Source organism: Caloenas nicobarica, chromosome 6 (assembly GCF_036013445.1).
Source record: "Caloenas nicobarica isolate bCalNic1 chromosome 6, bCalNic1.hap1, whole genome shotgun sequence".
Taxonomy (NCBI): domain Eukaryota; kingdom Metazoa; phylum Chordata; class Aves; order Columbiformes; family Columbidae; genus Caloenas; species Caloenas nicobarica.
The window spans coordinates 27,951,629-27,967,376 of record NC_088250.1 but is presented as its reverse complement, the minus strand read 5'-3'; the positions used below and the strand labels follow the sequence as shown (position 1 = coordinate 27,967,376).

The following is a 15,748-nucleotide window of genomic DNA, read 5'->3' as shown; positions in this document are numbered from 1 at the left end:
TTAATTGAGCTTAGTGGATTGCTTCTCTTCATTTTAAGTGTTAATCCAGTACTTCAATTTAAAATGATTTTTCTTAGCCATTTCCCCAAAAGAAAGAGCTTAGCTTTGTAAATACCCCAAGTTATATCCTACATGTCTCTCGTGCAAAGAATTCATTTAACATCTCAGCAATGGCCTTGTCTTTTTCAAGGCTGTCTTGCAGACTTTTTTTTTTTAGGTTTTCTTCCTGTCACACGTTTAAAAAGGTATTTATTGATGGGTTTACATGTCTTGCATCAAATAACTTATATTATGCTGGTGTTCTGTATTTCCAGAGCTGAACCTGATTTCCATTTTCATCATTTAATTGTGACTCCTTATTTAGAAGGAAGCCTTCCTACTTTAAATAGCTTTTATTAGTTTCTTATTCTACCATATTGGTTTTATTTCTATCCTTCAAGTCCTAAATTTTATGTATTTCCTCTTTTTTAAATTAAGCTCTGCTTTAAAGGAATATTCTTTTCTTCGTGTGTGTGTAGCTCTGCACTTGAGTATGTTGATTTTCAATGTCATGTAGCCAGTGTTGCAGAATAGCTCCTCAGTAGCAGTGTTTTCAGCCTGAGTGCTGTTTAAGTACAAAACAAACATTGTGTCTGCACAATGGATACTTTGCCTACCAACTCCAGCAATTATGCATTTCTGTTTTCTAAAATTTGGATTTTAAATCACTATGATGTTTACCCTCTCTGTTCAAAGGTGTTTACTCATGAATCTTTTTAACTGCCTTATCTACAGTTGCGTGAAATGGTAACATGACCTCTTCGTGTTCTTGGTAACCCAGATCTAACACACTAATGTGGAAGAATTTCAACCTATATAAATACCAGGATGATCAATAGTAAGTCATTGTCTCTGTTGGGTTCTAACCTTGCTTTTGCCAGTGCTTCCCACTCCATCCTTATGTTATTTGTACACTGCAAATGTATTGCCTTCTCCAAGTGTCTGCTTTCCACTAAGCTCTTGATAAGTCTGCTAGGATATATTTTCAAATAAACAAGGCTTTTGGTTATTTGCATGTGTACGTTTGACATAACCTGAGAGGCCCAGATTGACATGCTCTGCTTAAATGGGACTTAACTTCCTGAGACCATGCTTTACTGGTTAAAATGTGTGCATTTTGTCTGTTTCTGTCATGTGCTGTAATCAAGGATAAGAAATTCTCCATTCATTCCTCGATGACTCATATACACCGACATAGAGGGAAATCAGACTGAGACTGATAATCCGAGGCTCTCTGAGGATATAATACAATAAAAGATTTGGGATCCTGCAGAATCACTGCATATTCTTTTAGTCATTATGTGTTGATTTAATAGTGTTTTAAATAATTGTTTTCTGAAGCTGTGTTTTCTCGCATGGGTACCTGTTCAGGTGTTCGTTAACACTATGCTGCAGAAACCTGAGGAGTTCCAATGTGCATGAGACTATAGTATTGATGCAGGTGCAGTTGAGGACATATCAATGTCCTTCTTTATTACAAGTTAAATTTGTATATTTGCACACTTCTCGTCTGTTTGTCAGAAAATGAGCTCATCTTTGCTGAAGACTGAACAGCAAACATACGTTCTAGTGCAGCTTATTATGGAGGCCTCACCATATGCAGAAGTTTTCAAAGGAAATCCTGTAATAGGTTAATTTTCCTCTCTGTGGGTTGCATTGACTAGAACATTTATTTCTTTCTTCCCTTCTTTGTTACTTTTCAAGCTATAGCTACTCATACTGATTTCAGGAAAATAAAAATCTTAAAACATCTTCATCTTACTGTTTTTAGAAAAAGTTGGGTATATTTTGTTCTAAAAGCAAACTCTTTCATGGATCCAACTCATGGGTCCTTTCTTTCCCTAATATCAGGAGATTAAAAAGAATAAAAGAGCCCTGTGTGCTAGATTTCGCATCTACAGGAGAAGGGCTTGTTAAGCAGCTATTGCTTTTTATTTATTTATTTTTTACCTCCTCCCCCTGCCTTCTCCCTTGTTTGCCATATTTAAATGGAAAATATTGGTACCATAGGATAGACTCCTAAGGTTTCTATTTTTTAAGTGTTTGCCTGCCTATGATTTAAGCAAAAACTGTGTGGTGGTAAAAGGAGAAAGGGCAGCTTGCGAGAAGTGTGGTAAAAGAACATTCTGGGAAAGCATATCGTCCACTTAGTATTAAGAGGCATTATATTGAATTGAATATTATGTTGAATAATTGAATATTATATTCACAGAAACCTCTGTTGCACAGAAATTCCTCTTGTTGCAAGAAAATTTCCACATTCCTTCTCTAAAGTTCAGCAACACAGTGATCATGCTCATTTTGAAACATGTTTTTCGTAAGTCCTGAAATTTCCAGCTCACTGAGCAGTTCCTGTCCTCTTTCCATTTTCAAAATAAAAGTTATGGAGCACTTTTTATTTATGGCCCACCATGATCTTGGACCTGCCAAATGTATCACGACTTGATTTAATGTCATACCATAACAACGGTTGCAAGCCTTTTGCGTGTGCGGGGAAAATTTACACTTTCGAGTCAGAATGCCAGGCCACCTCTTCATTGAATCACTAACAGAAAGTTGTTTTTTTCATGCAGTATTTTAGAGAATATCATGATCTCTAGAGCCTACTGCAGAGGATTTTTGGGTGTGGTTGGCATAATAAAATATGTGGTTGAAACAATGGACAGACATGCATTTGGAAGACATCGCACTTGTGCCCGCAGAGATGGTGCAAAAGCTCATCTCACTCTATTTCAGGAGGAAGGGAAGTGGTTTCTTTATGTTGTTTTAGTGTCCTGGAGATTAATTTAATGTGGTTCAGTGAGGGACCCCAATGTGAAAGTGGAATGACAAGAATTAGAGTATGCTGTAAACATTACAGTAATAGTTTTGTAGGAAGAAGCTGTGTCAATTAGATTTAACCGTCCTGTGGTAAAAGAGGAGTCTGTGTACCTCAGTAGACCAAGGCTATGGCCAAGGTACACTAGCACGGTTTCACTGCTCTGAAGGGTGCGATCATGATTTATACCAGTACAAGGTGTATTTCATGGTGTATTGACACAGAAGAATTCACAGTTTAAGAAGGCATGGTTGAAAATGCTTAGAGAAATACATGGGGAAAAAGATGTATTTTTTTCTAATTTGCAATTAATAGTGTTTTTGTAAGCAGATTATAACAACCCTTAGAAACAATCATTATTGTTAGTATCATCTGTAGCCTCATATTTGAGTACTTTATGAGGATGGCATTCTTGAGAGATGATCTTGAATAAAGTGAACAGCAGAGTGAGATAAGTCTACTGTGCACTTTTGAGATGTTAACTGTTTTTATCTTAGGATATGAACTTTCTTCTATTCAAAGGAGAAAAAAGAAATATGGAAGGCAGCGTATAGGAAAAAATGTGTGAATGCATGTGCATTTCAGTGCATTATAAAACACTGGAGAAAATCAAGCCTACCTATTTATCCTCTTCTACAGGATATTACTTTACTGATCCAAATGAAAATGCCATCAAACTTCATAACAGGGAAATAATGTAAGATAATGAAGCACAATATTCAGCTGAGGTCACTGTTGCTTGGAATAACTAACACCTCTCTGGTCTCATCTTGCTGGATTTGTCTGGCAAATTATAACCAGAGAGATACCAAGTGTACAGCACTAGTTATTTAAATGCACTTTGATGAAGTTAAGTACAGGGAAGGTTCCCAGAGTTCCGCAACATTGCCAGACATAAACACATTCACTGCATTGTTAATCCCACTAATTTAATGTAAAGCATGAAGATCTCCATGAGATTTATGCAGAAGAACAGCTGAAATATATGATTAATGTTGGCAGTGGAAAGAGCAGTTTCAGTCTGTTGCCTGAGGTTAATCTAGTCAAGGTACTGGGGAAATATTTATCCTTTACTGTGGTATAGCTTAAAATAGTATCTATATGTAGGATTGCCTTTAAGATAAACTACAAGAGGCTGAGCAGAAACAGGAATTAGCTGCTGACTTTTAGCTAAGACTTGTAATTTACGGGTTTAATTTTGCTGCTTCTTGCTTCCATTATTATTAATTTATGTAGCAGTGATAATAACAGCCATAACAACTTCACCTCCAAGTGCTTCAAAGACAGAGCTGATTCTAAAAACTAAAGATGAGGATAAATTCTCCATCACTGAAATGCAACTATATGTGAGATGCAACATCACATTTGTATGGAAAAAGTATCTCAGTAGGGCAGGGAAATTGCACTTGGTCTATTGCTGAGAAGAATGGCAGCCTGCCTAACTACGAGTTGGATATGACACTTGGGCTACATCTGTATGAGTAAACAGAAGAGGGTAGGGACCATTTTCTAGTCCTCAGGTCAAGTAATATAGCTTGTATGTTATCCATTTGGTAAATTTTCTTTTCTTCAGAAGAGCTCACCATACCCAAGCTACCTATTGGGAATGGTCTCTGATCTGGTGGACTTTGCCAATGTACAGACTCTGGAAGCAGATTGACACTAATTCAAACTGTTTGAAGATCAGATTGTCCATTCCAATATAAAAATCCAGCATTTTGACAGGTGCTGCTGACCAAACGAAAGAAAATAAATTAGAATTTGCTACGGGTAAATCAAAATGGAAGAAAATGAAAAGAAAAAGACACAACAAATTCAAAAGTTCTGCAATATTTCGTTTCATTTTCTTTTGTCTAAATAGAATCGTTTCATTGTCCCGAATGGACCCAAGAAACTTCATATTTTTAACATCACCATTATTAAACTGGTGTTTTCTGGATTGATACAGACCTGTCTAAACCAAAATACTACATCAATTGTCTTAATGGATACTCTTTAAAAAAAATAAGAAACATTTTCTCTTGCAAAATATTTTAATAGTGTAAAAATCTAGTTTTTATTGGAAAATCCATGAATAGTTCTACTGTTAGCATAAGGTTAATAAACAGTGTCTTTAATATAAATGTGGTTTCCACTGAGCAGTCATCTCTCTGAGGCTAATGATGTTGTTAACAGTATTCGTTCCTGTATTTGGAAAGTAACTAACCAGAGCAAAGTGTCTGTATTCAGTGTAATGGGGTAGAGCAGAGGCTGCCCACTTGAGCAGATTATTCAAGGAAGTGATGAAGTAGTATGGACCCTGCTGCAATATTGTATCTTCTCTCCCCTGGACTACTCTGCTACCTACAGAAACTGCCAGTAGCTCAGAGGTGATTAAGTGATGCTTAGGAACCCAGGTGGACATTGCATTGCTGGAGCACAGCAGACATCCCCTCACTAAGTGAAAAATGTGATGCATATTTCCCAGTAGGACCCATGCTTGATAACCCTTCCTGCAGCCATTTGTTTTAATTCCTCTTGTATGGGAAAGTTAAACTACCTCTTTGTAGACCAACTTTTTTTTTGCATTGGGGGTAGAGGAATGGGAAGGGAAGCTGTCACTTCCTCAGATAATATGTTATGAGAAGATAATTTTGACAGGTGCCTCTTGTAATTATTTTCCCCCTGCTCCTCCCTAATAGCAGCTCTGACACTGTGCCAAGGGATGTTGGTTTTGAGCTTCTTATCAAGGATGGGTGTTTCAAAGACTAAAATTTAGCTGCTGTTAGGAAAGAAGAACCTGCTTAGATCAGTGGAAAAGGATCCCACTGACTCTTCTAAGCAGGCAAGTTTCCTGTACTTGAAGTAAAAAATATACTTCATTATTACAGACTACTTGAAAGAGAATGGAAAGAAAATTTAACTTGCCTCTTGAGAAAGAGAAGCGAGAAAACATAATGCATACGATTGCTGTCATGTGCATAATGTGGCTGCATGGTAGGTAAAAGCAAAGATCTAAACTGCAGCTCTTTAAGGAGCTGAGCAGCTCTCCTTGTCATCCTTTCCCCATGCTCTGATCACCTCTAACGGCAAAAGGATTTTTAAGGTCACGTCATGCTGAAAGACAGCAACTCCCAGGGGCTGGGTCCTGCCATGGTGCCTGTGCTGGAGAACAGCTCTTAATGCACCCAGCAAATGAAGTGGATCTTTCAGCATCTCCCAGTCTGGACACTGGGCAATTGAGATGACAGCAAAGCCTTTTAACTGCTTTTCTTCATGGCAAGGTATTTACAGTTCTGGTCTGATGTGTTGGGCAGGGCTTTTTTCATTACATAAGCAAAGCAAAGCAACATTTTTTCCACTGTTGACATGCACAGTATGTAGGAAGGGTGAAATGTAAAAAGAACATTTAGACTTTGAAGTTGTATTTTTTTAATCCACTTTTTTTTTTTTTTAAATCTGTGTGTTATCTCTTTATGTTGTAGGACTGGGCTGAGGTGAAGGGGGAAGTTTCTAGAATTGCCTGAACTAACAGCTGCTTTTGATTCACAGCAGAAACTAAATGGATTTTTTTTAATCCTCATTGTTATAAAAAGTCACACAAAGCTGTCGAGGCCCAAGGTGTTCCTAGCAGGCACTGATGCAGTATGATTATTCTGTGGAAAACAACCTGTAGCATCCCATTAAAATCAGAGGCTGCTGAGTTTCCTTATGGTGCATTTGTAGCTGTATTGTGTCCTTGTCACATTCTGTCTCTTTCCACACACACAGGCAGAGACGAAAGACCCTTACTGTAATTTGGCTTCCCCAAAATCTGGATTTAGTACCCACACTCAATAGTCCCATTAAGTTACGTCCCAGGTGATACAAATTCAATCAGAACTAAAATCCTATTGCCTCTGGAGAAGAGAAAAGCTATCCTTGAGTGAGAGTTTATTTCAACCTAGAAAATGTGAAAAACTAGGCAATGCTTTCTCCCTCCTGTTTCAGATTTTCATGTTGTTTCTTGGTTGGAAATTCATGTTTTCTTTAAAGTGCATGTACACTCAAATATTTGAGGAGGTCCTGGGAGGCACATGTTGTGTATCACAGTGCTAACTCCTAGCTCATGGTCTTTCTCATCCTAGTAACGAAGTTTAAAAAGGAGAATGATAGTTTACTCTTATGTATTTCAGTTTTGGGATTTACGACATATTTAGCTGCTTTTTATCTCACTTTGATTCCTTCACTAAGCTGCTGGATAGCTTGAATTAAGTGCTCTCCTGTCCTTATTTCTTCAGGCACTGGAGGCAGCATACTGCAATGTCATGGGTGAGATTTGAAGGTGTAGTGCTCTTTTCCATGCTTGTATTTCTTTCCATGAAGGTTGAAATGCTGTAAATTGCTAACATCTGTGTTATGTGCCCTCTGCACATTCATAATCTGATTTTTTTTTTTTTCTTAGCTCAGTTCATCAGAGTGACTTTGACGGAAATGAGAGTATTCAATATGCCCTAAAATATCTCCCCTAGAAGGTAGTTAACCTCAGGTCTGCCTGCTCACTCTTCAGGGCTGATTGTGCCTGTGTTGCTGCTTGCATACTCATTTTGAACCCATCCCATTACCTGCCTAACAAAGTGGGAGAGCAAAATATATTCAGCAGAGTCGTTATGGGAACTACCTCCTGCAGCTCTGTAAATAATTTGCCATTTGCTGTGCAGAGTGTGCGTGCAGGGGAAACTGAGATGAAGTCCTACATCTGACGCTATCTTTTGAAATGATTAGGCTTTCATGAGCAGACACTCTTCTTGCACCTAATTTCCATTTGTTTGTCTAGAGGTAGAGACCAGTCTAAGGGTCTGGCCAAGGGGCGATCTAAAGTTTAGCACATCAGATCTCACTGGTGTGATCTGGCATTAGATCTGAATTAATACATGAGGTAGAGAAACAAATGTATGTCTTCAGAGTTATTAAACAACTGTCACGTTTCACCACAGTTGCATGACATTTTCCTGAACCGCCCTTGAACAGCTTTTGGGATCCCCCTGAATTGGGAGAGGTGTATAAACAACCCATTCATTTGAACTGTTGTTTTTTCCTGAGGGAGAAAACATCTAAGTTTCAGGTAACAACGGTGGTTTTGAGATGTAAACTTTTAAAGTTTTCTTTTTCATCTAAACTGGAGTTCTATTTTGTTTCACTTCAGTGTAACCCACGAACCAGGTGGGTTGAGCATTGGGAAAAGCGCTGTATATGCTTGTCTCATTCTTACTCTTTCCTACATGCTGAGAGCTGCTGCTGAAGGGGCGGCACTGGGCTGGTTGGACCCTGCTCCGAACTGCTGCAGCTGTTCTTACCTCACCTCTTCATGCCAGTGGGACCTGCCTTTGCTGGCTCATAAAAAAAGCCTCATAAAATATTACTGTGGTGTCACGGTCTGTGTCATTGTGGGGCACCACGCAGCCAGGCATCATGAAACAAGCTTGGTCCAAGGAGCAGCCCTGCCCCTGGCAGGCTGTTAACCTTCCAGCCGCCGGTGCTAGGGAAATGCTTTTGCCTTCAAGAAGCTGGTGGCAATATCTGGAGCTAATGGAGTTTTTTGACTTATAAGCCCCATAGAATGCCAGAAGCAGAATTTCCCAGGTAAATCATCAGCCTGTTGTGTTTACAGGGCTTGTAAGAAACCAGAGATTTTAACATGATGCTCTCTCCCAGAGCAACTGCATTGCATGGAAAATGGCATGTAAGTGCTTTATTTTCTTCTCTAGCTTGTTGTTTTATTCCCATGAATTAACCCCTATCAACAACAAATTGTAATAGTTGCTGTTTCTCAAGAGGAAGTATTTCTGCTATTCTCACCTATAAGTTTATTGTTAATCAATACTTGAACCTCCAGGGCTAAGAAATCCAGTACTGCATCCTTGTTTCTTCTTCTCAATGGATAGATTATTTCTGTGTCAGTTGTGCATCTAAGTTTTCAAGTGACCAGCTGTGGCAGTTGGTGTTATTCAGTCAATGGCCTACAGCCCAGAGGTGGTCCATAAAACATTGGAAGGTGATCTTGTATAGCAGTGGGAGTTGGAAAAAAAAATCAAAGCAATCCAAAAGGCATACACAGTGACACCCCACAGTCAGCAGCACACAGTGATGTGATGGCTGCATACAAAACTGTCTCATAGGTGTGGGTCAATGGGTACAGCATTGCCTGTGGATTTTTTTTCCCCAAAAAAAAGTTTAGATGGCTCTTAAGTTATTAGAGAAGCTTGAGAAACACCATTGTAAGGGATGTATTGGATTTTTGAAGGGTTTATTTTTACCAACATGACTATTTCAATGTGGGAAGGACTTTTACGTAGTTGCACATCAGGTTTGGATTCAACTGGTTTGGAGGCTGAATGCTGGTAATTCTGGCTCTTCCTTGAGGTGTTGTGAAGGAAACTAGCATGGATGCCTGTAGATGGGCACCTGGGTCTGCTTGTGGACAGCAGGGTACAGCTGTCTCTGTTTTACCTGGCAAAACCATAAAGCTCCTTTGCTGAGGTGCTCCCTGGAGCGTGCTGTACACACCATTGCCTGGAGGCAGAGGGCTTCCTTTGTGTGCGTGAGCAGCAGTGATGTTCTTGTGCGTTATGCTTGGACATGTGGTTTGCACAAGCTTTTAAAAAAATGTCTTTCCAGGTTTGCCCTGCAAGAGAGGTGTCAAGACTGCCCTTAGCAACAGTTACAGATAGTCATGAACAGCCTCTATGATTTTTCCAGTGGCCGCAAGAGCCCAGTGATCACAGCATCCTGGCGTGTGCCAGCACGAGCTGCCTCCCTGCTGCTTTCCAGGCAGGAGTGTGTGGGCTGTTTAGCATGCAGTTGCATTCACAAATCACTTAGTTCCCATTACTTTGTAGTTGCAATGAGATATTTCTACAGTGTGCTGTGCTTTTCAACTTGGTCTTTCTCCCAGAATGTGTTGGGTGGGTTTGTTTGGTTGGTTGGTTTTGGTTTGGTTTGGTTTTTTGTTGGTTTTGTGTTTTGTTTTTTAATACATAAACAAAAAGTTATTACCTTGTGGGTAAGTGATGCAATGTGCCATATTGACAACCTTCGTATGAGAAGATTATGAGAAAAAAAACAATACAGACCCCTGTTTCACAGTATTGTTATATTAAGGTGTACTTTTTATTTTGTCTCTTAATTTTTACCTTTTCCTTGCATTCTAGTCACTGTATTTTAAGCTCTTCTTCACAACTGAGAGGACTGGAAACTTATTGCTCTCCCTCTGTTCTTTTTCTTCTTTCTTCCTTCTTCTTTGTTATCTTATGAAAGGTGAAATTTTTACATAATCACAGGATTCCAAGAGGATGAGCTTTCTAAGCAAACAAATAGAACAACAACACTCCCCTTTGTCCATCTTGTATATCCAAAAGTGTCTTAATAGAAATATGAGCACTGCCACAGCTCTGACTCTGACACTTTCTGCTGACAATTTCATTACTGAGAAGAACAAGATTTTTCACTTGAAATATAAGGAAAAAAGCCTCTGAAATACTCTCTGCTGGAATTTGGATTTGGCTTCTATCTGGAAAGTGGTATGACTAGGACCAGGACATCTTGAAGTGCTGCTTGTGGCACTCCTCAAAACATATCTGATGGCAAGGCTGCTGAACTGTTGTACGTGGTTAACTTTGAGTTAAGAACAACAAGAATCCCCATCAAAAATTCTTAATTATATGATACAGCTGAATAACCTTGTAGAAAACAAGATCTTGTGCATAAAAAGTTCAGAATAAGAGGTAAAGGATAAACATAACAGCTGGGATTCTGTAGCAGAACTATATACCTTTTTCAGCCTGGTAACCTCCTAATAAAAATAACTTTACAGATTGCATGTTTAGAAGGGTCCTTCCTCTCTTCACTGAGGTAACTGGTGTTGTGAGAGATCAGTAAAAATTGTTCATCTTCAAAGGCAAGTAATATAAATAATGAAATGCACTTGCAAAGCATGTTTTAAGAATTGAGATATATACTGTCTTTTGCATTCATGACTGCGTAGAAAATAAAGTTTATTGCATATAAGAAAATTTTCCCAGGTAAGAGTTTATAAGGTGAAATGAAAAAATCATGGTATGGTTTCAAAGTATTGTGCCTCAGAAATGTTCAAGGATATTTTTTATTGAAAATAGTTCTAATAAAACTATAGCACACTGGGCTTAGTAAAACAAGAACACATTGAAGTTTTATACCATTTTTAACAACATTTGGGAAAAAGTTGGGATGTTTGCATATGAATAAAATTTAAACAGCTGGTAATTAATCTTTTTTTCAGAGTGGAGACAAAACCTCTAGTTTCTTTAACTTATCCTTTGGCCATCAGGAATGAATTGTAGGTCTACTTTACTGGAGTTATTCTGATTTGTGCTCGCATTGCATAGATGACCGGTGCCAGCTTTTGAGCTGCAGAAAAGTTTAAAACTAGTACCAATTTTTGTGGTGAAATTTTATACATACAAAGAAAAGGACCTCTCTTACAAATACAGCTTTCCTGTGAGGTTTTTTTTTGAGAGAGTTCTGACTTCGGTTTTCATTTCTTATGAAACTTAGCTTCAAATTTTAATCCTAGCTGAGTTATTCAAATGTTCTGAAGACTGCAGGAAGTCTATGATATTCCTAGACCAATTACACAGAGTGAGCGTGTAAAGATGAATTGAAAAAGCTTCAGGCAGGATCAGAGCTTGGCTGCTTGTCTTGAGGTTTGTCTTTGAAATCCTGCAGTCATTCTTCATCCATGAGAGAATTTCTTCTTGTTGAGTGATAATTCTGAGTAGGACCATTAATTTTGGCTGGCAGTTGCAGGCAATTAATCAAACAGGCAAGGAAAAAAGTTAAATTATTATTGTTTGCAAGCTTTAACTCCCTTGGGTGCAAACACAGGCAAAATGCTGACTCTCCTGTGTACTGACTCAAGCTTTCATCTCTTCGTGTGTCTTGCTTGAGTTTTCTGTGGTGTATCTAGATGTACACTTTCATGTTCACCTTCCCAGGCTCTGGCCAACCTCAGTGCCTTGTGAACATCTTTTTCTGCTACCCCAATTGCATCAAAGGCTAAACTGAGCCCCATCCTTCACTGCGCTGAAGGTGCTGTGGGTATATTAAGGGGTTGATGGAGAGTTGTGGTGCACAGGAATATCCTGGGTTTGGAGAAATTATGCAGCATCTTCTGTAACATCCCCTTCTACAACATCCTTTTTTAACTCCCTGTTTACATTCACCCACCATACTGAAGTCCTCTGCATGCTTCTGTTTCCCTCTTTTCCCTCCAGAAGAGAGGCAGGACTTGGCAGAAAACTTGGTAATCAATTTAAATTATTTTAAGTAATTTGTGAGACAGAGGATCAGGAAGAGGGGTGGTCCTTCTCTTTGTAAGTATTCCCATCCCTGGTTATGAGTTCAGCATTCAACTCTCAGTGCTCGGTGTCTCATCAAGGCTCTCTGTCCTTCCAGGTTTTCACAGGGAACAGCAATGCTGACAGTGTGGTTCACCACAAGTTCCTGCACTCCATGAAAGCCCGATTCTTGCGCTTCGTTCCTCTGAAGTGGAATGTCGGTGGACGGATAGGACTGAGAGTTGAGGTCTTCGGCTGCTCCTATAGTAAGTGGCTACACTTTAACTCACACTTTCTCAAAGAGCTTTTCATTGAAGCTGTCAGTGCCATGAAAGGGGTCCAGCACAAGTTTTAGGAGTTCAAATATAACATGAAACACATAGCCATTGCTTATTCTCTCAATACTTATTCTTACTCTTCTCCTTGGGGATTCACTGGCCCATCCAGCTCAGCTGGTGAAGCTTTCTGAGCCCACTGCAGAGTGATTTTTCTGCTTCTTGCCAGTGCAAGACAGATCCTGCAAAACCTCCTACCCTGCTGGAGGGCACAGAGTTACTTGAGATCTTTTGCAGAGCTTTATTTAGGAACGGTACCACTATTTTCTTAAATACTTAATTTTTGTTTTTAAGGCAACTGTTTTAAGTTGTTGAGAGTTCTGCTAGTAGTTCCATTTGAAGATGATGACTTTATAGCTCCAGAGAGAAGAGGACTCATGTGCTGCATTAACTGTTTATGCATGGATGTTTTCTTTGGCAATCTTCTTCCTAAGACATGGTGATGATCCTCTGCGATACATATGGTCTGCACTATTTTGTTCACATGGGCTTTGGATCAGACTATAAACATTGTTACCTTGAGGCATTTTGGTTGCATAGTTATCTTGGTGTACTTCTGCAGATGTATAACCTATCACTGTGGAAGAGTGTGAACATAAAGGATCAGTGTTGCTCCCAGGCATAAAAACAAAACCAGGTCCACAAATGAGGAAACACAAGTCCAGTATTTGTTTCTCAGGAGGCTGGGGGTTTATTTCTAAAATCGTCAAGCATGACTTGAGACACCGTTGTAGACAGGTGAGATTTTGCTGAGGACAGTTCAGGGGATTAACAGTATTTTACCAGTCAATTCAGTGTGGTGTGGCACAAGTCACCATCATGCGACACTACTGTACGTGTACATCTCTGTATTTAGATTAGACTTAGATTAGGTCCTAATCTGGTCCTGCCTGGTGCAGAGAAAAGGTTGTAAGATAAAAAGTGGAAAACTCCCTATTTGAGGGATGAGTTAAATTCATCTGAGCAAAATTGAAAAGCAAAGTGTCTTAAAACTTTTGATTTACATGATCCCATTGAACAGAGGCACAGCTTCAGGACTCTCAGTGGCCTCATCACTACACTCAGGTCTGAGGACTAATTCACATGATTTCACAGGAAGATCCTTGTTATGATCTGTGTGTAGTTCTAAAAGCTCCTTTCCAGCTTTTTAAAATGCTGTTTCTCCACCTGCTTTGATGTTTGAGCACTGTGGACTATCATTTAAATACAGACTCACAATGCCTGGTCTGGATGGATAGTCACTAGGGCAAAAGACCTTCTCCAGCCATACCTGGAAACTGAAACCTATAACTGAAAACCAACAACTCTTGATGACATTATTCCAAAGCAGCTATCTCATCTGTTTTCAAAGAGCTTTCTTCTATTAATGATGACCAAACCTCTGCAGTGAAGACTGTAGTCCAAAAAGATGTGCAACAAATAGAACCAAAACTGAAGTATGAAACTTTTGTAGCTGAATGTGTTTTTGTGCTACTCCATGTGAAATATTACATGGGCACTACTTTCATGTCACATTGTTCTTGTATCTCCTATGATATGAAGAGACTTCAGAGTGACTTGCAGGCTGTGTTTCCTTGCACTGATATCATCTAAATCTTCATCTTTGTCCTGTACCCTGCATTTACAGGAAATAAAAATGGTTGTACAGAATTAAGGTATGAGGTTGAAGCAAGCCAGAAAAGAAATAAAGAGATTCATAAAAGTTTTACAGGGTTGAAATATTAATTCCATTTATATAAATGTGCCATTCAAATTTCTATCTGGCAAATTACATATGCCAAGCAATACCTGTCTACAAGTTTTGCTCATATAGTTTCACAGTCTTGGCTACTCCTAACCCAGGCATTCCACCACTGTACAAAAGATGTATGATCATTTATAAAATGTCATCTTTATTGTTATACTGACAGAATAACTGCAGCAGATCTTGAGCTGGTGTACACCTACATAACTGCATTTTGTAATGTTTGACAGTATACAGACTCATCCACCATGTTCAGTTCTGGCACAAGAAATGTATTAATACTTTGAAAAGAGTTTTAAAAAAATCACTAGAGACAGACTGTTGGACAAGATGGGAAGGAAATGGAGTTAGAAGAAGAACAAATCACCCAAATGTGCACCATATGTAAGAGAGGACCCATCATGCAAGTTTCTGTTTGTACATGGAAGAAAGGATGTGAGGCTGGGAGTAGGAACGGCCTTATTATGACCTACCTGTACCAAAGGCTTCAGCTGATATAAATTAATCTGTAAAAAGGTAATTCCCAGTTTTGCCATATCCTCTTTACACTGTTGGAATGACTTAAAGGCTTCTATAGGTAAACAAACCCTGAGTGTTTCATTTTAAGTCCACTGAAGTAAAAGAAAATATTTTCACCAGCATTTTAGCTTTAGATGCAGTCTTGAAGATAAAACATGTGCATGGGGGCAACACAGATGGAACCAAATCCTGCACAAAAGTGCTTGTGTCACTGCAGGGTTATTTCTACCTCTTAGCCTACTGGTGGAGGAAGCAGGTTGAAATTCAGATGTTGCTGGACTGCTGACTGTCCATTCCACCTTTTAGGCAAATGCTGCCCCTGAAGCATGGCACCTGATCTGAAAACAGAGTTGTTTATGTTAATATCTGGGACAGAAAACTGTGGGAGTAAAGGTTTCATTTACAGGCAAGCTGAAGGTCCTTTTTGTGTAAGTAGTGGCATTCATAATTTGGCTGAAACTTAAGTTTGGAGAAACTGACAGCTTAGGCCATCTGAACTTAATGTGCTGTTGCACATCTGCTAAAATCCTGGGACTACTGCCAAACATACAGCTGAGCACCTCACTGTGATACACCAGGGCATGCAAAATAGCCTGTGGTTCCTTGGATGGTCTTTCCTCACATCAGCTCGTTTTTAACCTTGCGTATTTGAGCAAAAAATGACAGCTGTAGGAGAGGTCTCTGGCTTCACTGCTGCTTAAGCATTTTTGTGATGGCAGAGCTGGGTGAATGTGACACTCTTATGCCAGCATAAGGCTCTGATCTCCCAATTTTGGAGTATCACTATCCAGTGCAGCACACTCTGACGAAGAGGTCCCAGGTACATAACCTTGTGCGAACTGTTGGCAAATGCAGCTTTCAATGATGACTGTTTAGTGGGGGACATGTGGAAGGCATCAGGTCTTGAAGGTCACCAAACACTCTGTCAGGACACAGTAACAAAAAATACTCAATAACCACA

General features: G+C 39.3%; 1 protein-coding gene across 1 annotated transcript in view; it reads left to right on the top strand.

Moving 5' to 3' along the window:
• Positions 1-15,748, top strand: part of CNTNAP5 (contactin associated protein family member 5) — a 274,435-nt gene that overhangs the window by 112,737 nt on the left and 145,950 nt on the right. The window contains exon 4 of the mRNA XM_065637507.1: positions 12,308-12,455. Within this exon, the coding sequence (XP_065493579.1) occupies positions 12,308-12,455 (148 nt within the window). The remainder of the gene's footprint in view (positions 1-12,307; positions 12,456-15,748) is intronic.